The 27,776-nt window shown below is 37.6% G+C and overlaps 1 protein-coding gene across 3 annotated transcripts; it reads right to left on the bottom strand.

Moving 5' to 3' along the window:
- Nucleotides 1-77: 77 nt before the first annotated feature.
- aclyb (ATP citrate lyase b) lies at nt 78-27,776 on the bottom strand. Of its 3 annotated transcripts, XM_055042915.1 has the most exons (30): nt 27,630-27,776; nt 25,082-25,260; nt 24,718-24,840; nt 21,882-21,944; nt 21,272-21,462; nt 20,715-20,794; nt 20,475-20,605; nt 19,815-19,933; nt 19,470-19,606; nt 19,137-19,198; nt 18,306-18,423; nt 17,896-18,050; nt 16,515-16,608; nt 16,267-16,323; nt 14,410-14,439; nt 10,566-10,707; nt 9,734-9,902; nt 9,554-9,658; nt 9,176-9,372; nt 8,480-8,561; nt 8,287-8,397; nt 8,081-8,208; nt 7,918-8,011; nt 7,179-7,333; nt 5,491-5,641; nt 4,272-4,415; nt 3,333-3,446; nt 2,957-3,039; nt 1,333-1,409; nt 78-1,249 (listed from the first exon to the last, which is right to left on the bottom strand). In XM_055042915.1, exons 2-30 carry the CDS (start codon nt 25,235-25,237, stop codon nt 1,155-1,157), a joined length of 3,363 nt encoding a protein of 1,120 aa, XP_054898890.1. In that variant the 5' UTR covers nt 25,238-25,260; nt 27,630-27,776; the 3' UTR covers nt 78-1,154. The 3 variants fall into 3 exon arrangements, with proteins under 3 accessions (XP_054898890.1, XP_054898891.1, XP_054898892.1); XM_055042916.1 differs by lacking the exon at nt 16,267-16,323; XM_055042917.1 differs by lacking the exons at nt 14,410-14,439; nt 16,267-16,323.

Genomic DNA, 27,776 nt, shown 5'->3' with positions numbered 1-27,776 from the left:
AAAAGAAACTAGTGATGTCATAAAATTGAGTTTTAATTTATCATTTATTCAGAACATAAAACAACTCACCAGAGAAGAAGAGTTTAAAATAATTTCTTTATTATTGTACCATTAAGTGTCAGCATGTTACAAAAACAAAGCAGTTTTCACAGTTAAATAAAATCAGCAAAATAAAGACCAAACACAGCAGGCGTTACAGAATGTTACAGGTTGGTCGGGACTTTTCAGCTGCATGTCGTCCACAAATAAGGCAAACTGCTTCCATATTCCTTCGCCTCAAACATTCCTGCAGGACTCATTCATGAAGCACTTTGTGTTCTACGTGTTACCGTCTGACTCACAGTAGCATCCAATTGTCCATGGACCGATCAGGGCTGCAAAAATGTTCAGTTCCCTTATTTTAAAATGATTCTTCACTTTTATAAACAGATGTTTTAATAAAAACATATCACCAAAAGTATCTTTGGTTTAGATAGTGGTGACAAATCCAGAGAACATAAAGAAAAAAAGAAAAACCAAAGAAATTTGCTAAGGTGTGACGCTTAATAAAACCAAAAAGCTCAATTCGGCACTTGTTTAAAAAAAAAAAGACAAAAAAGACAAAAAGCCTGACGCAGAAAGAACAAATTACAGTGAATGATGGTTAATGTGCACAAGTAGTATAAAAAGCATTACTGTATTGCTGAGCTTGAACAGATTTTAACATTGGCTGCTGTTCGTGCAATTTAACAATCCAGATTTTCCAGCCAGTTGAAAATACTATCTCTGAAATCAACTCCCCAAAAACAGATCTCCCTGCTTTTCTACTTAAATTCAAAGTCTTCTGATTTTCATTGTTGTACAGTCCATTGGTTTGACCTTCCCCGTCTCCCCCGCCAACCCTCCCCCCAAAAAACCCCCAAAAGAATAAGTTACATGTCTAAATTTGTTAAATATCCCAATATTTAAATCTAAATGTCTTTAGATTTAAACTAAATCTAAAAATATCCACCTCCCCTTTTCCTAAAAAGTAAAAGTAAAATGTCTAAACAGATTCTTAATTGGTGCATACCTTAATGCCCCCCCCCCAGCAGCGGCGGCCATTAACCGTAACGTAACGGCTCCCAAACCATTAACGTTTCTCCCAAACCGCTACGCCGCTTCACATGAGATGTTCACATGGACATGTGTTCAGGAAGCACGTAGGAGATGTCGTCCCACGGGTGGCGGTACAGACCCTGCTTCAGCCTCTTCTGGTCCAGGTAATGCCCTAATGAAGAGAAAAGGTTTAGTATAAGGAGCATAGTTTGAACCTGGCCAGCGTTTTCTTTGTTTTTATTGAATGGGACTCACCAATGAAGCCCATACTACGGCCGAGAACGAAGATCCCATTCAGAGCGCCGATTTCCACAAATTCGTCCGCTTCGTCCCTGGAACCAAAATCTAATTTTATGTGTGCAGCTCATTTCAGCAGCAAGATATTTCACATTTCTTTACATCATAAAGACAAAAAGTCATAGAACACAGTCAACAATTTAAACATTAACTTTTGCCATCATTACCCAGCAGATTATTGATTAATGTTATACGATTAGGTTTCAAAAGCGACTCCAAGCAGGTGGGTTTTTAGTCTAGATTTAAAGGAACTCGATGTTTCAGCTGTTTTGCAGTTTTCTAAAAGTTTGTTCCAGATTTGTGGTTCATAGAAGCTGAATGCTGCTTCTTGTTTGGTGTTGGTTCTGGGGATGCAGAGCAGAATCAGAACCAGAAGTCCAGAGAGGTTTGGAAGGTTGCAGAGCTTTAATATGTTGTGGTGCAAAGGCGCACAAAGTATTTTAAAGTCTATTCTACGAGCTACAGAAAGCGTGAAAAATCTGAATTTTTCAACACCTCCTGGAAGAAACATTTATATAAATAATTCTGTGCACAGAATGTAGGAAATTTATTTGGTTATAACTACATTTTAATTCTGGAATACTGCTTATGGTAAGGAATAAAGGCTGAAATCAAATTATTTGTGACAATCAGTTATTGGAAACTAATTTAGTAATTGACATATTTTCTGAAAGAACACACAACCAAAACTACATAAAAAGGCAAAAAAAAAAAAACAAAAACAAAAAAACAAAACATTTTGCATTCAAGATAAAAAAAAAAACCTTTGTAAATATGTTCTACCAAAAACTGGCAGTTTGAGCTTCATCTGGTTTAAATTTTGTTAAAAAGAAAAAACAAAACAACTTGTCAAGCAGTTTTTGATGTCCAATTATGAGTTGGTTGATACAAAAATGAAAATAAAAAAAACCACTGTATTGCTTTTAAGTCAAGCAGAAAGTTTTTCCACAATGTTAAAAGTATCTATTTTTTTAGCTGAAAATATATTTCTTCTCTAATAAACATTGACTGAAGGAATACCATGTTGGTGCATTGCAAGCACTAAAACGTGCATTTCCTTATTTAAAAAGGAAGTGAATCATTTGTTTTGTTCCATCTTTTAATGTAATACAAAAAAGGCTGAAGTGGTTAAATGAAAATGTGCAGAATGTGGAAGTTATTTTTTTGATTTATTGTCAAAATAACATAAAAACAATGATTTATGAAAATGATTTGTAGCCATGCAAGTAATAAAAAAAAAAGTGAAATGATAAATGATTAAATGAGATTTTCTAGAAAAAGAAACTGCAGATGAGCATGTATTCAGATTGGAAACCTTTAGCTACACATCCTGTCACATAAATAAGTTACTCTGTTCCACTTGTTTATTGCAGTGACGTCCACAGTCACTCCTGAACGGTCGGCATCATGCATGTTTCAGCTCTCTGGCTTGAAACATTGTTCATCTGCAGAACCTCTGCAGAATTTTGTGACCTTCGATTTGCATTTCCATTTGAGCAGAAATGCTGTTAAAAACTGAAGGACGCGTTCTCTTGAGGACTGGAGTTGGATTTCTGGTTCCATCAGGATCGTGTCGTCTTACCGTGTGAAGCCTCCACAGGTTCTGAGCAGGTCCACGAAGGAAACACCAATGAAACCGTCGACATTCAGGATCAAGTTGGGTTTCTAAAAGAAAAGAAAAGCAATAAAAGTCTTGATTTTTTTGTAATTAGTCTTTTATTTACCACACTTTTTATTGGTTCTAAAAGAATAAAAGCGATAAAACTTGCACATCAGTAGAAATCTGATATAAACTTAATCAATACTAAATTGAACATTTTAAGTCAATTTAGGACGACTTTTTCTTGATTTTAGATAAAACAGGTTAGCAATTAAGTTATTCTCCTTCAATAAATTCCAGCATCAAAATGTCAATTAAACCAAATGAGACGTTTATTTTTCCAGTCTTGCTGAAGTACCTTGGAAGTAGTGATCTTCTCCACCTCTAGTGCGTAGTCTAGCAGCTGGGTCGACGGGAAGTGCTGCTTCACAAAGTCCTTCAGTATCTGGACTCGCATGTCCGGATTGTTGATCTGAAAACAGAATGAGCTGCATTCAGTTTTCTGTTTCAAACAGTCGCTTCGATTCATCAAAATTACCGTTGACGGCAGGCCTGTCACGATAAATGCGGCTGGACAACAAACTGTTCCAGAAGTAATTGAGATAAACAATAATATTGTTGTCTTCAGAATATTTTTAAGTGATATAAAGCAAGGTTTCCCCCCATCCAGCAGGTGGATGCCACAGCAGTCATTCATAATTTATTTCATCTAACTTTTGAGAGAAAAAACGTTTAAAGTTGACAGGAAATTTCTAAATATTACTTGTTATTGAACGATTGGGAGAGTAATTGCTGAACACCAACTATGTAGTCTTAAAAAAATGCATTTTTTTTTTTTAAGAATTAAAAAAAAATAAAACACTTAGCCTGGTGGGGGCACAAGTAAAGCCTGGCAACCCGCCAGACTTTACCTGATAATGGCAAAAACATTCTCAAAGATTAGTAAACTTTAAATTCTAATAAGCATTTAACACCTGGAGCTGGAAGACGTTAAATATCCAAAGTAAAAAAAAAAAAAAAACAAAAAAAAAAAACAAAATTAATTTTGAAGTGTTTGTAAAAACAAATGTCCTTCAAAAAAGGTTAAATTAGACTGAAAACAAACTGAAGACTTATCACCCAGTTTTTGGTAGAGAGAGAGAAAAAAGATAACAGATAAATCAGGCAAATTCAAATTGAGCTTGTTTTAATTCATCATGCAATTAATTGCTTTATTGATTATAGTGACAGACGTAGTTAACAGTCATAATCAAGAGCCCACAACAATAAAACATCGTTGGAAACAGTTAGTGCTTACTGATTTGACCCTGTGGCCGATGCCCATGATCAGCTTCCCGTCTTTCTTCATCTTGTTGACGAACTCCATGGGCAGCATGCCGCTGTCGAATGCCTTGCTGAACTGCTTCGCTGCTGCGTCCAACGCGCCTCCGAAACGATCCCCCTGATCACAGAAATAGCTTTTGTTTTAGCAGAAAATTTCAGAAATGATGCACTTACAAGCAAAACACAAAATGGAAATGAAACTGGTCAACAGCCAAAGCGCTGTCTGGGGTTTTTCAACTGTTTTTGATGCACTGGATCCAAAAATCACATTGTTTTTTTCCAATCAGGTCAACTTTCTGAAATGAGCTACATGTTAATTTGGGATGCCGTCATGTTGGCTGATTGCGGTTGGTCTCCAGAGAGATTTCCCTGCGGATGACGAGCATACGAGGCGTTAGAAGAAACGGACGTTCACGCCCTTAATTTTGCACAACGAAGACGTAATATTCAGCTTACATGTAATTACTCTTATCAGTATCTATTACAGAAATCTAAGTTTGTGACATTTAATTAACCCTTCTGAGCGTGTCGCCGATGATCCAGCCAAATTTGCAGTACCGCAATCCCGCCACATGTTGCGCTATATACAAAATTCCAACAGTTTCTGAAGGGGGAGATGTTGCGCTTTCCAACCAATTTCGGGTTATTACGGTAATTTCACTCCCCGCTGTAGTAGGGAATGAAATTAATCTGAGGGACTCTCTTTTAATAGATTGTAAAAATAGCTGCTAGATACTGAAAGTTCCAGTTGTCGTCGATAAATTAGCAATATACATTTACTCATAGGACATTTAAAGAACTGCGCACAATTAAAACAAGCCAAAATATCCAGGCAAAGATTTTAAGCTTAGGTGATAAAGGGTTAATTACACTCTGCTAGAAAACAATTTCTTTTCTCCTAAGACCTTTTTTGGATGAGAAATATTAACGGAAACGAACCGATAATGTCACAAAAGATCAGATTTCTCTAAATCAAATTAGAATAAAAATCTGACAGAACAATTTATGTAATTTTTGGATTCAGCTGTGCAAAATCTTAATTCAGTTGAAAAAATAAACAGACAACTTACAAAAACAAGATTTTTGTAACCCAGTGTGATAAACACAGGGCATGCCAAGACATTTTTGACATTTTAAGTTTAAATGTTTCAGTAATTGTTGGATTATGCCAGATGTTTGAGCAGTTTACTGACGATGGTGAGCAGCCCAGACGTGAGGCTGGAGATGAGGTCTTTGCCAGCGCGAGCGCAGACGATCGTGTTGTGAGCGCCGGAAACGGCGGGTCCGTGATCCGCCGTCACCATCAGGCACATCTCGATGAACTGACAGGCGTAGCGCGGAAGCCTGAATACAAAAAACAAACAGTTTTAAATGTTCAACTCTTTCCAAATCAATTCTCACTAAATCTAACATGATAAATTTGTAGGATGATAAATTGTCCCAGTAGTTTCTGCAATAAACGACAATACAAATAATATATTGATAACGGCATAAATTACACTCCCAAATACTAAATGTAATTTTGTACAGAACACTTAAAACTAGGGTTGGGCATTTATTGTACCGTTTAAACTTATAAGAACTTTGTTTAGATGGTTTTTAATAGGCTGAAAACTATTTGCAAATATAAACATCCAATATAAGAGAATGTAGCCACCATCTCTTAAACAATTTATTCAGATTATTTTTCACTAGAAATATAGTGTCTGCGAAAACCTAAGCTGGAGAGACAATATGAAACATTTGTTGATTTTTTTCTCTGACAATTTTAATTTTTGGATTTATTTAAGGCTTAATAGTGTTGGTTGTATCTTTGTTTCCAACAAAAGGGAAGATAATAACGCAGTTTTAGATGGTTTTATTTTTATCTAAAATCAAAACAACAACAACAAAATAAAAATAAAAATAATAAAATATTTGTTTAAAATTTACAGATTTCTTGTTGTGGACATTTTCTAAAGGTGATAAGAACAAGATCATTTATTGTCACAAAAAGTTAAATTAATTATGTTTAAAACACCCCAGTTTTACCCTTTTCTCCACCATTTGTTTAAGTGTCAATACATCAAAAAACAGTGTACCGTAAAGTTTAGTAATACAAATCACACTTCTTTATGACTGGCGTCCTAAAAACTGCATTTCAAATGGGCAGCATTTGTTGTTGTGGGGCTACAATTGCTGTGACACACAGTCACAGAGTTACTTAAACAACAAAGTAAATAATTCCTGTTGTCACTTTTATCACAATACCACCACAAAATATCATGATAAAACTTTAAGTTGCTCAGATCAACTCAACACTGGAACTGGTCAATAATTTAAAAAACCCAAACCAATAAATAAAACCACTTACAACTGAAACCATCAATAAAATGGATTATGATGAATCAGAAATTATCGAGCTCATCCCAACTCATGTGATCGAGCTCATCCCAACTCATGTGATTAATTACCTGCTCAGTTCCCAGCCTATTGTTTGACCCATTTTTAAGATAAATTCACAAAATCAAAAGACCAACTGGTGGATGGAGTAAACATGGCTGCATACCAGATTAGGCAAACCAGCTAAGCCAAAGATGAATGGGAAGGGCAAATTGTGTAAACTCAGGTAAACAGGCAGGTGAGGCCATGATGGCTGTTGAGTGGGCAGAGCTAAACTGGGACACATAAAAACGACCGGGGCAAACAAAGAAGGCAGGAAAAGCTGGAATTAGAACCTGAGCTGTTCATTTAATATTAATATTCAATCAGCACAGGATCAAGTCTAGAATATTTATTTAGTTTTCCTGAAAAACCCCTCCCTGGATCAACTGCCAGACTTTAGGAACTCTGTTCTGGGAACAAACGAGGAAAGACAAAGGTCAGCTTTTATGACACCAACCTGCGCTGGAACCAGAGCAGACCCAGAACTCCTCCGATGCCCATCTCCTCCTTAAACACCTCGGTGATGGCCATGCCGGCGTAGATGAGCTCCTGGCCTCGCTCGTCACAGATGCTCGTCATGAAGGAGGCAGGCTTACGGATCAGGCCCAACTCCTGGTTTAAAAGAAAGAATAAAAGAAACGCATCATTCCAACACTTTGCACGGGTAAACCACCAGTATAAAATCTACACTGATGCTTATTTATCTAAGATTTATAACAACTATTAAAACTTAGGCTAAAAATTATAAACTGTAGATTTAAAAAATTATATCTAAAACCATAACAAATGCATGTTTTAGCTATTTTGCAGTTTTTTCTTGGCATAATGGCACTTAACTTCAACAGATTCGTACTAAAATTACCAATCATTTTTATTTAGATCCATTTCTCTTATTAGGCTAAAAAATATTTGGAAATATAAACAATGTAGCCACCATCTCAAAAAAAAATTTCTCATTAGTTTTCACAATTATTAAGTATATGTTTAAAAAAAGAAAAACATATGATGGAGAGAATGTGAAACATTTGTTGATCTTTGGCTCTGACAAATTTTCCTGTTGTGGATTTTCTCCTCAAAATGAAGTCACAGCAAATAGGTCACATATTAAAATGTGACAAAGATTAAATTATGTGCTAAAAGATCTCCTTACATCCCTCTTGAGTTTACGCTTTATCAAAGTAATGAAGGTTTCTCACCCGAGCCCAGGAATAGTCCATGGGTACAGTTGGAGGAGGAACTTCCTGTGCAGGAACGATTGTGCCCTGGGCCACCAGATCGTCATAAACGCTCCTATTCCATTGCACACAGTTAGTAAAAGTCCCTCAAAACAAATCACAGTTGAAACGATTCATTCCTTACTTGATCACATCGCCCAGCTCGTCGAAGCTCTTCGGTACGTACGCTCCGGCGTCCCTCAGAGCCTGGTTCTTGGCCACTGCCGTCTCTGACGCCTGGTGGGCACAAGCTCCTGCATGGCCGAACTGAACCTGCAGGTGGCGGCATCACCTGGTGAGCCCAGTTTTCACTCCAAAGCCGCTTTAATTTCCAATATGGTTAAAACTAACCTCTGAAGCAAACATGGTGGCGCAAGTTCCGATACACCAGCACACGACGGGTTTAGTGATTACTTTGTCTTTGATGCCCTGGCAGATTTTGTACTCATCTGTGCCTCCAATCTAAGAAACGGAGGAAGATTATGGAAATGAGAGGCTGCCACAAACAATCAAGAAGACGAGGAATTACCAGAGTGACTCCCACCTCTCCCAGTACTACGATCATCTTAATCCCTGGAGTGTCCTGGTAACGCAGGACATGGTCCATGAACGTGGTACCTGGATATCTGGACAGCAAAAAAATATTTAGTTCCACCTCAAGTTTTCACCCACTATTAAAAATTCACATTTTTATGCTTCCATTTTGGGTCAGGAGGTTAGTAACCACTGCTCCTCACCTAGCAATACGTAACAAAGAGTTCTACAATGGACACTTTTTTTTTAGATTGCAAAAACTCAAAATCTTCCCAAGTATTTTTGGTCTCGTTTCTACTGCAAATATCTCAGCAAACTTGAAATAATCCAAACTGAACTTACAGGTAACTTTTGAGCAGCTTTTGGAGGCTTGTTGCAAGTAAACAATTCCTTAATCTTGATGAAAAAAGTTATTGTTCCATTGATAGATTATTTAACTTATAAGACATTTTCCCTAATATTATAAGTTAATTTATCTACCAATAGAATTTTTTTAAATCAACATTAAGAAATTATTAATTCACTTACTTTCTACTTAAAACCTACCTCTTTAAGTTAGTTAACAATAACTAATTTTTAAGTTAGTTTGTCTTACTTTAAGTGTGCTAAGATACTTTCACTAGAAACTAGACCAAAATTTTTGTGTTTTTCACAGTGTAGATCTAACTTAACCTATTCAAGGATAATTTAAAAGAGGTTCTTGTACCTGTCTCCTCCGATGGCTACTCCTTCATAAACGCCATCTGTACTGCGGGAGATGATGTTGTTCAGCTCGTTGGACATGCCTCCAGAGCGAGACACGTATGCCACACTCCCAGGGCGGTACAGTTTGGATGCCAGGATGTTGTCCAACATGCCGCCTGTGTTGCCGATCTTAAAGCAACCTGGCTTGATCCCACCAACCTGGGGTTCACAATGCAACATAGCAACTCAATCACGCTTTCAATAGCTTAAATTTTAGACCTTTTGGGACAATTTTGGAGAACCTAGGTTAGAAAATCTTCTATTATCTAAGGACTAAAAATTATTTTACGCAGTTTTAGATCCTGTTTGGTTTTTAACTGGCATGTTTGAAGCTCTCTACCGTGGCAGGACCGATGATGGTAACGCCTTTCTCGTCTGCGATCTTTATCAACTTCCTGGTCTGAGCTTCTGGGATGCCCTCAGCTATGATGGCGATGGTGTGAACCTGAAAACATCCCAAACAAACGTTAGATTGAGGCACATTTGTCTGAATATTCGGTTACTCTGTTTCTCACTATACCTGTGGGTACTGCATGGCCTCTAGCGTGCTGTCATAGGCTGAACGCAGGGAAGCGAAGCTGATCATGACGTCCACTTCGGGGTGCTTTTTCATGGCGTCGGCCATGTTCTTGTAGACAGGTACCAGAATCTCTTTGTGGCCCCAATAGAACTTCTGTTTGTGATCTCCACTGAGAAATACAACACAGAAACAAGAGTTTCCACTTCATTAAACTTTTCCAGAAATCAGAAGGTAGCTCTTTGTAGACCAACTGTGCTAAGCATTTCAAATTAAAAGTTAATGCTGTTGGTTATTATCATACTTTGCTGATTTGAGTTGATATAATAAAGTTAATCACACAATTAGGATACCATCTTAAGATATCCCTTCTGTAGAGCAAATCTGTTCTGGCATGAAAATGATATGCCCAAAACGCAAAACCAGGACATGATTTAAAAAAAAAAGAAAAAAGGAGATATGTACTGATGAAATAAATTACATCTTCAAGTTGAAATTTTTTTTCAACTGTGACGTTTATTCTGAGTTTGCTGTGTCAGATTGCAACGTTTTCCACCTCACTGCAAAAATCTTACCAAAAATTTTTGTCCAGTTTCTAGTCTTAAATAAGATAAAACTAACTTGCAAGTAACTTTTTAGGAAGACATGGGAGCTCGTTTAAAGTAAATAATTCATTAATATTAATGAAAAAAGTGATTTTTCAAGTTAATTTTTCTGCCAATGAAACTGGCACTTTTTCACCAATATGAAGGAATCATTTACTGAAAACAAGTCTACAGTTCTTGTTAAACAGTTACTTGTTTTATTATAAACTAGAGCATGCCGAGAAACCTACGTGAAAGGATAAACAATGGCAGCCACAGAGGGTTGGTCTCGGGAGCACACATAGTCAAAATCCAGCATGCCCTGCACGGCGCGCGTCTGCATGCCCCAGACGATGGCCTTGGTGTGACTGCTGAACAGCGTGGTTGCTTTGGCTGGTAGAAAAAAAAATAAAACATTCAAACTGTTATTTTAAAAAGAAGCAAAGCCAGTTATAAAAGGATGGGAGTCGAGGTAAGTTGGGAAAACTGCAGCGATGGGAACGTCAAGCAGAACACAAGGGATCTCAGTCTGAGGACAAACATGGAGGAGGTGGAGAAAAACACCGCACCAACACAGCAAACCACTTCAAAAGCAATTTCACACCCAAAGCCACCTTAAAAAAAGGCAATTTGTATCAACTGCCAGACATTAACTCAATCCTTTATGTAGCAAATACAAGAAAACACGGCTACGTTCACACTGCAGCCTAAAGTGACCCAATTGCTGTTTTTTTTTGTCAAATCAGATTTTTTTTGCCGTGATTGTTTATATTGCAAACAATCTGAAAAGCGCTGTAGAGGGTTCAACAACCTCACACATAGAGAGCGTGCTCAATGTTTTGCCAACCTCCATAAAGAAGAAGCAGTGCTCAGTGTTTGCAGAAGTAAACATGGATGCTAACGGTGGAGCATAGCTTCCAATTTCAAAGTCGTTTTCCGACCAGAGCCAGAATATTAAAAACTTAATCCTCATTATCGTCCTCCATGGTTGTTTTTCTTCCTGCTTGAATGATTGAGGACGTTAAATTGTTACGCTTGTTGAGTGTTAATGACGTTCAGGTCGGATGAATTCAACCTGAACAAATTCATCTGACCTCAGCTCAACGTTCAGCTGAGGTCCGATTCAGATGGCCATGAAAAGATCAGATACAGGTCACATTATGGCAAAAAAAAAGAGAAAAAAAATGGAATTGGGTCACTTCCGGCTGCATTGTGAACACGGCCATAGTCACGCCTTCAATGGGATTCATTAGAGACTTCACAATCATAAATGAGAAATATTGTTGGATTACATTTCTACCCTGAAACATTTCTATCTCTTCTCGGCAGAACATCATTGCAAGTGAATTTGCTCCGTCAGCAACCGGACCCCCTGGAGGGCTGGAGCTGAGTTAGCAGAGAACCAGACGGTTCTGAAGGTTACATTTCATTTGTTCTGGCAGAATCAGCTTCATCTCCTCTCAGATGCCTTTAGTACCTTAAAGCTCCCTGGGCAAATAATTTAACATAGAATGGTAGCATTTTAAGAAGCAAATTGATCATTTTACTCCTACATAACATTTCAGAGCTTGTTCAAATCACTGGCTTATGTCTTAATTTATATAAAGTGAGTATTTTGTCAAAGTACCTCCTGGAAATTGATATAATTAGAAAACTTGTCACATTCATTTTCAGTTTTGAAGAAGCTGAGTGACATAAATGATGCTTTGCCCACCTAATAAAACACTGTTTCATGTTGCCACCATTCATTAAAAAGGTTTAAAAAGACTTGACCATACAGAACCTTAAAAATGCAAATATCTAAACTCTGAGGGTCAGAGTTTAGATATTCAATACTCTGAAATATATCCAAGGTGTTTCTTTTCAATCTTCATGTCATATTGGTGTTCAATAAACTTCATTATACAACTGCGCCATTTCAAAAAGTCTGACTCTACACATCCAGTTGGCTCAGATGCTCTCACCATTATGATGAAGGTTATGAATAATTAGTTTTTAATTATATGTTTATCAATCTGTTTTTTTCAGGGTGAAATTCTAAAAAGTATTTAAAAAACTGGTGCAAAAGTTTGAATTTGTTGCCTTATAGAAAGTAAAATCCATTTAACTTGTTTATGTCCTCTTCAAACACACAATTTCAGAAAATTTTATTTTTAATTAACAAAAAATTACCATTAATGTGTGTTTAAAGTAAAACCTGCAGAGGAGCTTTTGCCCTAAAATAAGTAAGAGTGTATTATAATTGTATGCATAATTATGACAATGTTCACATTAAATTTAAACTTTAGCACTAAAGTTTTTGTTTTCCTTTTTTATATGAATCATGTCTCTTTTAGTGCATCTTAAAAGGCTCCACAATTAGCATTAAAATGTCCACGATTGAACGCATACAACATGCAGCAATAAAATAAAAATAGTCTCCAAATTCTTTAACTTCTGTACATCTGATCTTTAAGAAGCCAGACAGATGAAACCGTTTATAGATTTTTCATAATGCCTGACTAGTTGGGGATGTTTTCAGATGAAGCTTGCCTTAAAGCTGCAGTATGTTTTAAAACAAAAAAAGCAAACAAAAAAAGGTTGCCTGATTGACAGCGTTAAGACCCGCCTCCTGGGGTCTTATCGGTTGGTTGTTGCAAGTTAACACCAATGTTCCCTCTAAGCTGCGCACCTGCGCAATCGCGCACTGCTCACATATTCTCAGCGCACAAGAAAATCTATGTAGCGCAAAAAATAAAGTCCAACGTAAAGTGGACATTGAGCTCAGACATCAGTTTTGACTATGGACCAATAAAAAAATTTTTCCGTACTACTTTGCGATCGAACTCAGTGAGTGACAGGAATCCAGCCAATGATACGATACGGTTCACTTTCGCTACGCAGCCAATCAGCGCACGCTGTGTGTACGTGAGTTACGTGCCTTGGTCATATGGCCGTGCAGGTGAGAATAGTGCGGTAGAGTTAAGAAACGTGAAAGCCATCACCTTATCATGTCTACATGGGACATCCACTCACCAAGCCAAAGTAAAAAAAAAACAAATGCACTTCTTCTAAGATCAAATGGAATCAAATCAAATGAAAGGAATGTTCTGCATTTGATATTGAAATGTTGAGTTCAGACTTTTGACTATGGATAAGCAGACATTTGTACACTGGCAAAGAAGTATGAGGCCATTCTCCTCCACCCACAGATTATGGAGGCCATTAACAGTCAATATGCTGAATTCAAGTACATAAAGCAAGTAGACCTGGGCTAAGTGAACAACCACTGGAGAAGTGAGAAGAAGTGAGAAGGGTAGACGTCAAAAAAACTGTAATTAAATATTTTACAAGAATTTATACTGCATCACAAGCTACAGAAAACATTTCATAGTGCAAAATGTGAATGTTTTAATATGAACAAACATTTATGTCTGAAAGGGGTAATGTCTCATTTCTCACTCTGGCTGAAGCAGGACTCTTACTTATAGCATGCATCTCATGAACAGCAATGTTTTCTTTTCTTTTTTTTATTTTAATTGAGCAAATCACTTAAATTAAAAGCAAACGAATGAAAATTGCTGATGTAATTTGATTTTTTTAATAAGCCATGCAACTTTCTATGATCCCAGATTTATGATACTTGTGCGTGGCCACGCCGTGTACACTGATGATGCTCACAGTGGTCCTCAGTGTGCTCAGGAAGCTTGTGTGTATGCCCAGACACATGAACAATTAGAGGGAACATTGGTTAGCACCTTGAGCAGACAGAGGAGCTCAATTTTTTCACAGATTAAACTGTCAACATAGTGACAGTATCAACAAATATGTAAAAAAAAATATATACAGATTTCTATATACATTGTAAAAGTTACATACTGCTTCTTTAAAAGAAACTGCATCCTGTTTTTTGCACTATTCTAATTCGGTCGACTTCCTTTTATAGCTTTCAAGCATTAAAAATTCAGTCATCGAACTTTAATCTGTGGAGGAGTGTATTAGGTTTAACTTGAATGTAAAAAAAAAAACTAAGGTCAGTTTAAGAATAAACAGAAAGCAAGGGGGCAAATGTACAAAAGGAATGGGAGACTGGAGGTTTCTCACATCCATCCCTACCTCCACTGCAGACCGAAGAAGCTTGAGCTTCTGCAACGCCACAGGAACAGAAATTATGACAATAAAAACAAAGGAAGAAAAACAAAAATAATTTAGTCTGGCTTTACTGTGCTCATTAACACTCCTAAAATGCAGTGGGACCTGCTTCCTGTCTACAAACACACCCTTTAAAAGCACAGCAGAGGAAAGAGTGTGCAAAGCTCAGCTGCTACAGGGCATGCCTCTCTGCTGCTGCAAGGAGCAACATCTAAAAGATTTGCAATTAAAAAATAAGACTTATTAGCTGCAATGGTGGAACCAAGTCATTGTTTTGCAAGTCTCAAGTCTTTGTCCTCAAGTCCGAGTTAAGTCTCAAGTCGGGATCTTGAAATTTCAAGTCCTTTAGAGTCGTTTTTTTTTTTATGTTCCAATTATGCTAAATGTAAATAATAGAGCATGTGTTCTCTTAAAAATCAAACATGCAATGCACTCATTGCAGTAAAGCCCAGTGGTTTTGAATTTGAATGTGATGGTAAAATAAATAGGTCAGTCGAAGTGGGGTTAAATCTTCAACCGATTTCACAACTCAGTCTCGATAAAAACATGTTGAGTGAATCAAACATGCCAGAATCATTGACAGACACAAAATAACGTGCTGCATTATCATCTAGAAACACTCAACTACCTCACAGCGTTACATTCAGGATCCTTACAATTTTTTACTTTTACAGTAATTTCTGAAGGATAGCAGAATTACTGGATTTTGATTAGTTTTTCTAGCAAAATTATACGACGGGTTTTGGTCCAACAACTAACATGCTGCCATTTGAAGAGTTATAACTGAAAAGCCAATGGGCTTAATGCACTAACCACAGCAAACAATTTATTGTCAATATAATTTCATAGATGTCTTTAAATGCACCAATACCTGTGAAAGTTTGGATTTGAGAATATGGGAAATGTCTCTGTCGAGTGCTGCTGCCAGAGGAGGGGGCAACAAAACTAACGAAGGGGTACAAGAAACCGTAGTGTCCCTTATGAATACACCATCCATCCTGTGATGGAACTGGACCTGGAGAAACTCTCTTCCCCGAGTTCAGGTCCAGAACCTGCTTTCTGATCCGGAGCTATGTTCACTATCAGCGGCTTCCTGAGCAACACGCTGCACATTAATGTGGAAACGTTTGAATCACCGGATTTATACGGCATGACTAAACATAGGAAACAAGTGAAAGATAAGCGGCATCACCAACGTAACCCAGAGTTGCTAACACGACGTTAGCCAGTCAGTTGTCTCATAGTCAAGGAAAGTACACCGAACAGTTGGAAGTTGTATCTCCATCCGAGATCCTGGTCTTACAGGTTTTGCAGGTTTCACTCCATTTTTAGTTTGATATTTCATGACTGATAAAACCAAAATAAATTACTCACAGTAGCATTTCTGCTTTGAGCATTTTTTTAATCTGTTTTGTCCCCCTGTTATTTTTAAATCCTGTTAACTTTATTGTGTGTTCTGCAGCTACGCACTCAAACATACTGAGTGTGGAAAAAACGGTCTGCGCCTGTTGATACGGAATGAGTGAAATGAATTAACGGGGCCACTTTATGAATAATATGTGTTTTGAACTTCTGACTTGAGTAAAATATCAAATCTTTTCAAGTAAACAGCTTCAAGTCAAGTCACTGGTGTGAAAGTCAACATCAAGTCTCAATTTTAATGACTCGAGTCCAAACAACCTCTGATTAGCTGGAATCAAACCTGTCTAAAACTTTTCTAAATCTTAATCTTAAAATAAAGTGATTTTACCACTGTGCAAATGTGAAGCCTAAAAAAAAAGCAGCCGATCACAGTGAGAGCATGGCACACCTCTCGCTTACCTTTCCAACCATCTGTGGCCACATTCTTCAGAGGCCACAGTAAAGAATGAAGAGATTCTTAGAGAAACAAGCATAAATGAGGACAGTTGAAGCAGCAAAACCAAGAAAAAAAGAGTAAAAATACAAAAATAGTTTGCAGAGAAAGGAGCAAAGGTAAAAAACAATAAATGGAGAAAAAAAAAGCGAGATAAATTACAGGCAACTAATTATAAGTGATTGATACGTGGGACTGGTTCAGTCATAAATACCTGGTGGAAAGCCTGCTTTCGACTTTTTGGGCGGGGTGACGTCATTTGTAGTTTTGGGTTCAGAGAACGAAGCCGTTCTTGATGAAGCCGGAGTCTGAGAGACGGCAAGGAGAAACGATTTAATGGAACTAGAACCGACCAAACACAGCAGCGCAACAAGAGGTTCTGAAGAAAAGTTCAGCCAGTTATACTCTGGTTGTACCGAGTGCTTCATTTTAAATCTGCGTAAATGATGCTTTAAACAGTTTGCACAATAAACAAATAAAAGGTTTGCTGTGTACAGTTTCCTCATGGTGTAATCTCATATAAAAGAAAGATTACTTAATATTTAACAAGTCTGATCTTGCTTGGACAAAGTAAAACTGCAAAACTGGTTTCAAGGATGATAAATGTCAAAGATTAAACTTGCATGACTGAATTCAGAAAATCCTGTAAATATCAGCAAGTAGATTTTTGATAACCTTTTCTTCAGCTCTCAAGAACAGCTCACTGGTAAAGCGCATTAGTACATAAATATGGTTAAATATAATAAATAAGTTAGAGATAAACTGGTGCAAGAATCTTGGACTGTATACATGTCCCGATTTACGTTATTTCTGTACTGTATGGGATTTTATGCCGAATGCTTATTTTGTAAGGTCAAAAAATAGAAAATGTTTTAAAAAGTGTCAAAACTGCATAACCTCACAGTGAAACAGAGACTCCATTTGGTGCTGCTTTCATTTTTTAGAGGGCTGAAAAGCAACAATCATTCAATTAATGACTTTCAAAGCAAAGTGTGTAGTTTATGAAAGAAATGAAATCATTCTGGAAGTTTCTTTTACTGCAAACCATTGAACTGTAATGACCTTGAAGGGCAATCTGAATGATCAGAGTCAAAGCGAAACATAAAACAAAAAAGCAGGAGGAAAACATGAATTTATGAAAATATCAGCTGAATGTTGGGAATGATGATGATGTCCAGGTCTCTGTCGGTTCTCTGATTTTACCCTTCATGTATATATATTTGAGTAAAGTGAACATTGCTTTTATTCTATGAACTACGATGTTTCATAGAATACCAATATGGCTTAAATTAAAGCTGATGGATCGATCTGTGTTTACGCTGCATGTAAGCTTGTGAATGAATCATGGTTGGGTGCTGGAGACGCAGGGCTGAGTCCTTAATAGCAGATTTAGGTCGCAGCCCTTAGCTTGTGGAAAACCGAGCGGCGGAGATACCAGCGGCTTATAGCTCGGTGCGGCTTATACATGTACGTTTCCAGGTTTTTTGTTTTGTTTTGTTTTTAACTTTGTGGGTGCGGCTTATAGTCCGAAAAATACGGTGATAACTGACCAATAGTTCCTACTCTAGAAAGCTATGGCGGTGAAGTGAACATACCATGGGGCTGTTGTTAGCGTTGAGGAGAAAGTTGGCGGTGTGGACGGCGACTGGAGGCAGGTTGGGGATCGGCCGGTGACCCAGAGCCATGCCGACGATGGCCGTCATGTGAGTCTCAGTTCCAAACACATGGATAGGAATACCTGTGGTCTTCCCTTTAAAAACAAACAATACATTTTCAGATTATCAGTAATCGGTGCGACTAAAGATAAACACATGGATGAGTTTCTCTAGATCTCGCTGGGACATGAGTTCTTTTAATCCGTGGAAATGTTCTTCAGGTGATAGATGGCCAACTTTGTAACCATCTTTATGTGACTGTGAAGGTTCAGGTCAGAGTCCATCACTACACACCTGATTGCTGGTTTCCATCTTTGAGGATGAATGCATCGTTAAATGATTTCACTCACCTACTTCCCCCATCACCCTCAGGCCTTCCTGGTAGTTGGGCCCGCCACGCCGCACAAATATGCTGACCTCGTGCTCCTTTAGAGGACCTTGGTAATCTTTAATGGCCCTGACGATGCCCTGCAGGAGGAAAAGAGCAGCTCAGCACTAAAATGTGTCCAAATGTGAAAGCAGTTCAATCTATAAAGACAGTTTTATGGATTAAACCTCTTCAGGAACCATAAACTCAGACTTCAATATAAATTAAAATTTTGTTTGATGTACCACAGAAAGCAGCACATAATTTTCATCAAAGAGTTAAAAATCAAATGCAAAACACATCAACACTTCTAATGAAACACTGAACAAGCTCAAGAGGTCCTGTTTACTTTTGCAAACTTTTGTTTGATGCTGCTGAAAAATATTTTTAAAAATCCACATTTCTTTAGGCCTTCAGGCCATAAACTGTCACAATAATTATAGTTTTGGAATATTCTCAAGTAGTGCAACATTTGGCCTCTCAAAGAGCAACGTCTTTAATTTTACAAACACTACCAAACACCAAAACTGGAAGATATTTTAAATATCCAAATAATAAAAACCAAACAAATGGAACTATAAATTAAATTTAGTTTCAAAACAAAATTTCCCTTCAAAAAACAGAAGCGCAATTATTGAACTCTTTTCCATTTATCATGCAATTCATTACTGATTTAACTTCTCTAATTTGGCAAATATTATATTTCTTAAGAGATAATACTGCAGGTTTTCTCTGTTAAAAATTAAAAGTGACAAAAGATCCTGTGATTTTAGATCCTGGGATCTAAGTGATTGATATAACTAACATGTTTTACCTTAAATGTAGCTGCAACGTTGGTGAAGTTTGCAATACTTCCTCCTATGATCAGCACTTTCCCTGTGGGGAGAAAAATAAATTAAAAATCAGATATTTTTTAAAATAAAATCTGACACCTAAAATGCAGAGAGCAAAGCAACATCCACTTTCTGAATATTGACTGACGTCTCAGAAAAATTATTATTAAAAAATAAAGTTTTCCCCCACTTATCAATAATAAATATCTGGTTTATCAAAAGCAGGTCAATTTCCCTAAAGCCATTTGAACTCTAGCCTTTATTTTATATTTTACTTTATTTAGAAAACCAGCTAAAATTTAATCTGTATTTACCGTCAGGATGTTTCTCTCGAGTCATCAGAGACAGGATGGTTTTTGCATAGTCGTAGGTCTGCTGTTCACTGGGCGCTCCGGAGTACTCGCCATAATTGGCCAGCTCACCCACGCCACCCAAGTCGCATATTGTATCGCTAAAGACAAAGAAAACATTCAGTTACTGATCAACAGATGATAAAAACAGGATTTGTAAACAAATATTATACAAGCCTGAGATGCTTTCAAATTTCAAGCCAAAAAGAAGGACAAAATGTGAAATGTGTAAAACTGAGTGAAAAAAATTAAAACCCAGTTTTACCAGAAAAATAAAGAAGCCCAGAAAGTTTAGAGTGACTGAGCTACCTGTAGACCACTGAGGCACCTCCTCCGGCCACCATGGTCCAGATCCTGCCTTGCGGGTTCAACAGGGTCAACTTCAGACTGGCTCCACTCTTTGCATCCAGATCTGCGACGTAGGCTTCCTGAAATTATGAAAATGTATATATATAAGACAGAGACATTTACTGACAAACACCATTTCAAGCGTTTTTACACTTGATACTCCAGTAATTTGGTTTGATTGGGGTTTAAAATTGCAACATTTGTTACATTTTCAGAGCTGTCGCTCACATTCACATCTGTCAGTCAAACCTTCCTTACTGAAGAGCAAAAGAGGACAATGGTTGAATTCTTAGACCTTTGCCAAGCTAGATAACATCAGTGGATAAGATCAGCTTCCAATGTAAAAATCAGCTGATCACTGATCTTCCAAAATTAAGGAAACTGGCACCAATAAATCAGCCAGCCGATAAATTGATGCACCCCTAAATTATGAGTCTGATTAAAGCGAACTAGACTGGGCTGGTGTGAATGCATCCTAAATCTTACTAGTGTCTTTAAAATAAGTAAGTCTCCTGAGAAGATAAATAAACCAATAAGCACCCGACACCTGAGTAGTCATCAATAGTTAAAACGTTGAAAGTGAAGCAAAGGTAGAAACCTGAGGAGGATAGCTGCGCTCACCTCTGGGTATGCTTCTCTGCCGAACGGAGGAGGAAACTCCACGTCACCCCACTTCGCCTTGCAGATGAAATCTGCTGTAGCGTCAATTTTGGCTGCCATGTCAAGGACATGCACTCCGTCCTTTGTGACAACTGGTCAGGGAAGTGAAGTTATATATATATATATATTTTAAACATTCTAGCCACCAATTGTCACAAAAACGTTTGATTTACTCCATCTAAATAAGATAAAAATGTTTACCAAGAGGGTTGATCTCAAGGTAGGTGAAGTAGAGGTCCTCATACAGGTTGAAGAGCCCCACAATAAAACTGGCCAGGACACTTTAAGAGAAAAAAATGATAAAAAGAAAAGGATATCAGTGAAAGGTTTTGGTAGAAAGTGAATCTTAATGAGAACACCATTGACCATGCATCTCCTGTTTATAAGAAATAAAGAGCAAATCTAACAGGAAAGAAGAGCTGCAATGAAGGCTGGAAAACTCTTTACAGGATGTGAAGGTTATCTTGACATTTGAGTATTTTAAAAAAAATCTTTTTTCTTTCCCTACACAAGAATATTTACATGTGGAACAGCTTCTCTTTTTAAAGTCTCAAAAACAAAAGATTATAAAGGAAGACGGGAAGGAAATGGGTGAGGCGTCAAATTTATTTTCAGCTGTGAACCGTATCAAAATAATCTGCGAACTCCTTCCACATTGGTCTAAAACCCAGCAAAACACAAATTTCGGCATGACTGGCATTCCATATTTACTCCCCAGAAGATAAAGAATAAATATTGACACAAATACTTGTCCGTACTCTTTCTTGTCATCGGGAACGTGTGTGAGGAGCTGCTCTTTGACTTGGGCGTCGCTCAGTTTGTCATCTACGGCGACGGTCAGCCTCAGGGCCTTGGCGTCCACGTCGCCCACCTCCACTCCGCCTTCGTGGTGGAAAAGTACGTGGTCGCCCTCTCGCGTGGCGTAGATGCAAACGTAAAACTCCTCATCCTGAACGAGTTAAACACGTGAGCAAACAGCCGCGTCACACTGTGTTTGACAGGATGTGATAGAGAAAGTCAATATGAACATCAGCTTTCAACTCTGCTTGTTCTTGGAGCACATCTGGTTAAGAAGCCCAAACAAAAAGTTAGATCTGTTCATCTCCTTGATTAATGTGTGATGGGATCTGGATTGTCTGAAACAACTTGTTAAAAAATAAAATATATATATCCTATGTTAACATTTAAAAACTAAGAGATAAAAACAGAAAACGGACTATTTTTGACACCGACAGTCAAAATGACAGGCAACATAGGAAACTAGCATGACCTCTGACCTGACCTATATATCAGGTACAAGCAGCATTCACTGTTGTTCGGGTGTAGCCTGAATAGGACTCGGCGTCTGGAGTACCCAGCATTCCTTACCTGTGTGTGTGGAACAAATGGCTCAATCAGGAAGTTCTTCAGGACGCCTTTTGCCCTTCCAACCTGTCGAAGACAAACACTCTGGTGAGTTCAGCGCAGCTGTAAAGGAGGCTAATTGAGCAGGAAGTTAACATACAACCAGCTCTCTGTGGTGAAGTGAGAATCCTGCATTCGTTTGTAGCTCGGTGAAAGCCGGTTTGGTATGTGTGACTCTCCGGTGGACTAGAATAGCTCACCTCCAGACTGAGCAGCTCGACACATAAGCCCACAGATTGGACTGCATGCCATCGTATGCTAACGGAGCACTATTCGTACCGCGTTAAACACAACGTGGCACTTGCAGCTTACTACTGGGGTTACATCATTTACCATTTTAATTTGTGTTGGACTTTTACACTGTATTATATTCGCAGATAACAACGATCTGATGAAAATGAGACACTTTCAGGTGATACAAAGGTCATATTTTTATTAGGGCTGTGAAACGATTACAATTTTTAATCTGATTAACCACAAGATTACTGTAAACTAGTCAGAATTAATTCTTAAAAACTTAAGTTTATTAATGGGTTCTAAATGTTTTTATTAGGGCTGTAGATTGATGCTTGTCTGTGATGCTTTTGTATTTATTATAGATTATTTGTTCATAACAGTGTGAGTCATAACTCCTATGACTGTCAAGATAAATTCTGCTGGGTGATAAATTGTTAAAGCAGTTATTGTACTAAACGATAATATTGTTGTTTTGAGAAATGGTAATACCAAAATAATAATGCAATAATATATCCTCAAAGATCAGTAAACTTTAAATTCCAACAAATTTAAACTGGAAGACATTTTAAATATTGAAAATAAATAAAAACGACAAAATTTTTTTTATTATTTTGAAGTCTTTCTAAACAAAATATCCTAAAAAAAAAAGTGTTTGTTGAGACTGTGGTGGAAAATTACTACAAGTTAACATCTGCTGATCATGTTGTATCAAATGCTTGTGAACTCAAAAGAAGCTGTTTGCGCTGCACACACAAGGCTGGGAGTCGTTTTGCTGCAGCTGCAAGGGAATCACACTGTATCTCCTATGTTTTGGATTCTTGACCTTGGTATAAAACCAACGTGTTGTCTCTGCCAGGCAGAGCTTTTCACCCAGACCTGCTTCATTACTAATTGTCCAACAAGCTCTCCTGTATGGTGCATAAGAGATGACTAAACCTGAATGAGTGATTTCACCTGGCAGTGCTTGGTAATAGTTTTTTTTCCCCCACACAAGACCCAAACAGCAAACTGAAGACTTTTATCATCCAGTTTTTGGCAGAAAAAAAGAGAAACAATAAATTATGACAATGAAAATGATTGAATTTGTTTTAATTTATTGTGAGATTCATTGATCTTTTGATTATTGTGACAGACCTCGCTGCTTCAATTGTAAATAGGTGGTGGTAAAATGATAATTTGCTACTTTGTTTTGTTAAAAGTGAAATAATTTTGGGGTTCCTCCTTTGCTCTTGAGACTCCTCTCTCACATGGTGTGACATCACCCCTGTTGAGCAATTTTATGACTATTTATCCTAACCAAGAAAAACAAAACTGATAAGCAAATATGCAAGTATGTGGGTACAAAACACTTTGCTTTGAGGTGCAAGATGGGGGTCAGAAGGAAATAGTGACATGTGGCTCTTCAATCTTGGTGAAATTGGCATTCCAGTTTTATAATTATCCAGCCTTACCTGCTTGGTCACCCGGGTTCCTATGAATAATGGCACAAATTGCTTTCAGGCAGTGGTGCTCTTCAGATTTACAGCTCAAACTCACTGACACAAACTAATTTGGTGACTGGAAGGGCAAAGTTTAAGGCAGCGGAGTCAAACTCAGTTTCATTTTGAGCCACATAAAAAATCTGAATGCTCTTAAAGGGCCGGTTGTGCCTGAATGTACTGATGAAACCCAATTTAGTTGTTAAATAGTTGTCCTACCAGGATTTAGTGATTGTTTTTGTGCCTTTTTGTAATAAAAAAAAAATTTAGTGATGCCAAGTTAGAAATATTTATAAGGATTTTTTCTGATATTTGCCATAATGTACAATGTGGCAAATATGAATAAGTAGGCAAGTGACTTTTTAATCACTTGCCAACGATCACGGACTGTACATTGACAAAGTAAGTCTAAGGCAGCACACAATTAAACCCAACATTTAACAATTTTGAGAATAATTTACAGTAAAATCAGAGAAAAAATGTTGATTGCGTGAATTTTGAGGATTTGTGAGAAACTGAAGGGACTTACTGACGTAATTTGGACTCTAAAGGGCCACATAAAAACCTACAGCGGGCCAGATTTGGCACACGCACCTTGGGTTTGACACATGTGGTTTAAAGTAACCACAGGAGGCCTCATTACTGTGTGAGAGGATATTTGAGAAGAGATAATACTTTGTTGTGGCTGTGAGAAATAGAGAGCGATACTTCCAGCAGATAACAGCAAGGCTGATCAAAGGACACCAAAACTCTCCTTTTACCAAATGCTGCATTTGGAAATGTTGGTAACTTTTTGGAAATCTTAAGAGTTGGGATAATAATGGGATATTTGTTTACTTTCACTGATGCTACAATATTTATGACTAGCATAAGATGCTACAGACAGACTAAAAATCTTAACTCCATATCTCCATATTTTAACAAGTGGCTTAAAAACAACTATTAATATAAGTTGGAATCAGCTCAATTTGGTTTAACCAATTTAATTTTCTTAATTTATTTGACCCATTAATTCTCACTGGCAGATTTCCTGCTTCTTTAATTGTCACCATCTACCTAAATCAAATAGAGAACAGTTGACTCACTGTAATTTCCTTCATTAGGTGACCTTTAAGCCATTCCTTGACTCCCTGGAGGTCCAGGTTGATGCCCACCAGCCCCAGCTTCCCCCGCCGTTTAATCAGCTGATCTGGCTTCACCACCAGCCGCTGCAGGAGGAACAAGAAACCAAACGTCAAGGAAAACGGGCATAAACACTATTGGCTCCATCATGAATTGAAAACAAGCCTCCAACTGTTTCACACAAGCAGAATAAAAGGCTTTCAGACATGAACTGACTCGATGTCTTGCAAATAAGGAACATGAGACTCCGGGAGCCTTGTGATTTCACTCGCCGGCTGAAACAAAACGACAAAAAGAAACAGGAGCTTCCTGAACAAGTTGACTTACTTCCGTCAGCAGCCATGGGTGCTCCTGTGCAAGTAGGTTCAGGTCGGTGGCAGGGGTTACATTAATGTAGCGGAAACGGTTCTGTACGGCAGCTAACGCAGTGTTGTTGTACAAGAACTTCTTCCCCGTCTGCTCTGATATGGCTTTCGCAGACATCGTACCAGTGGAGAGCACAGAAACTTCAGGGGAAGAAGAAGAATAAAACTGTTAGGTTAGGATATTTATAAAACTATCTAAAAACCTGCTGAATCAGAGACTAAAATGAAAAAAGGAGAGGCCAATACATGCATTAAGTGAAGAAAATTATAAATATGCAAAGATAATAAACTGCTTGAAAGGCAAGATATGTTTTATGACCAGAGTACTTTGAAGAATTTTTTTTTTTAAAAACACAAAACAAAAGTAAAAATAAATCATTGACTAATTAGGAAAATAAAACAAAACACTTTCAGCACTATTCTAACATGTTTCCTAAAGCATTGCAAATTTCCCACATGAACACAGAAGTGCAGATTTTGATTTCTGTGCAAACAGTGTTTTTAGAAAAGTCAAATAAAGTAAGGGGGAAATTAAAGGTCCTTCGAATGCACTGCTGAACTGAACTGCTGCACCTGCAAAAACAGCGAGGAATCCAGTTACAAAAACCAAACGTGGACGGGTCATCTCACAGTCAAGAAGAACGCTGCAATAACACACCCAACACTGGAGCTTCACTGGATTATTGGTTTTAAGAATTATTACTTAAATTATCAGCCTCAAGTTACACAATTATGAGTTGACAGAAATTATAGTCAAGATAAAGTAAGTTAACACATCACGTGATAAAATCATCAGATTTTTGTTCATCTCCTTGTAATTTGTTCTAAAGTGCTTTATGTTATTTATTTATTTTTAGATAACTTGATCTTGTGAGTGAAAATAATAGATAAATATGTGCTCTTTAATGAGGTGAGAACATTTTTTCTAGCATACTGTGGAATAATTATTTGGTTTGAATTGCAGCATTATGTTAAAACTCACAATTCAAGATTAATGAACCTAAAAAACAATGTTTTGACAACTTGTCTCTTCTTAAATCAACATTTATGAGTTAAAACTTTTAAATTTTCTGTTGACTTAAACTGCATTTTCAAGGCAGCAGGTGGGCTCCAATTGTCAAGCTAAATCACCTTTGAATGTTTTACAGCAGGAGCTGCTACAGACAAAATGAACTGACTAAAATACTGACACATACTTTAAGAGGTTTTCAATTTGAGTAAATGAGATAAAAATGTTAGAATAAGTAAACAAAGTACATGCAAGTGCGATACTGATTTTACAAGAACATTTTATATAATCATTCAATCCAACCGTTTTACACAGCCTAAAGCATTGCAAATTTCCCACATGAACACAGAAGTGCAGATTTTGATTTCTGTGCAAACAGCATTTTTATTCTAAGCAAGAACAACAATACTCAAATGCAATCACTTAAGTATTAAATATTTTTACTTAGTTGTATAAAGTGGAGGTAGGAAGAAAAACCTATATCACTGAACATCACATATAATCTCACATAAACCTCCTAAAGGGAAAAGAAATTACCATTATTTTGAAAACAGCACTTGGGACTGATTAGCTTTGCTGTTCCAGTAACAGTATCCAGCCTTACCTGTTTGGTCACCTGGGCTTGTACAAATAGTGGCACAAATTGCTTTGAGGCAGCGCTGCTCTCCAAGTTTACAGCTCAGACTTAATGACAGAAACTAATTTGATGACTGGGAGGGCTAGGTTTAAAGTATATCATATTAGTTTTTATTGCTTCTTGAATACACTCAGCTTCTGTGTCACTGATAACATTTTATGGCTACTTCTTTTCAGCTTCTTTTTTAAAACACCAAGAAAAGATTCCCAATAAGTCTTTAATCACAATGCAGTCAAACTTTCAGAGACAGATGACCCGGTTTTCTGAATACTCGTCTCCAATCTATTGTCTGAAGCCACCAGGCCGTTAAATTTCAACCACTGTACATGAGCTTCATGTGTAGAGAGGTGAAACTGGAGGCAGCAGCATCACAGAAACCATAGAAGAAGAGAAACGCGGTCAGTATATGCTTCAGTTCTTCTTCTCCTCCAGCTGCACCACACATAGTGAAGGCTTATGAATGAAGCTCCTGTCCACACTACCACACCCACTCCACTGACTCAGAGGGAAGCCAGACGAGCTCAATGACTACATTAGCCTTCCTCCCTTGTTAGCTAAGACATGTATAAAAAGAAAGAACAAAAACAGCTAGCTGCTGCTTGAGGGAGACTTTTAGCTAAGGTTGGCTTTCCTCACAATTGTAAGCGAATTAATGCATACTTATCTAAACATGTTAGCAAAAAACCCAACAAGCATGTCCACGTAGTGTGTCTATGTTAATGTCAGTGGCTGCAGTTCTGTGTTTCAAACTTCTCAGCATCCTGATTCATACAACCCGAAGTGCTGACAGGCTAGCTAGCATAGACTACCAGGACAAAAAAAAACAATATGGCGAAAGCAAAGTAGCTGAGGAACAACATTTACCTTGATAATAAACGTTACACCTCCCTGACGTGAAGGATTGGAGCCCCAGCCACAACTAACGCAGCTTTTCCCGTCTGTTCGCCTTATACCGGAGCCAGTTTCTGTTAGCGGCTCTAACCTCCAGTCGAACCATAATCTGGCCACCGA

This window comes from Poeciliopsis prolifica, unplaced genomic scaffold, assembly GCF_027474105.1.
Source record: "Poeciliopsis prolifica strain line A6 unplaced genomic scaffold, Auburn_PproV2 SCAFFOLD018, whole genome shotgun sequence".
NCBI lineage: Eukaryota > Metazoa > Chordata > Actinopteri > Cyprinodontiformes > Poeciliidae > Poeciliopsis > Poeciliopsis prolifica.
Note: the sequence above shows the minus strand (reverse complement) of the source record. Positions and strands in the feature narration are given on the sequence as shown.

Coding starts and splice junctions, on each gene's coding strand:
- aclyb (XM_055042915.1), bottom strand. CDS start 25,237: ATGTCTGCGAAAGCCATATCAGAGCAGACGGGGAAGAAGTTCTTGTAC. Junction 21,945..24,717: donor ACCTAATGAAGGAAATTACA/GTGAGTCAACTG, acceptor TGTCTTCGACAG/GTTGGAAGGGCAAAAGGCGT. Junction 20,795..21,271: donor GTTCCCGATGACAAGAAAGA/GTACGGACAAGT, acceptor TTTCTCTTAAAG/TGTCCTGGCCAGTTTTATTG.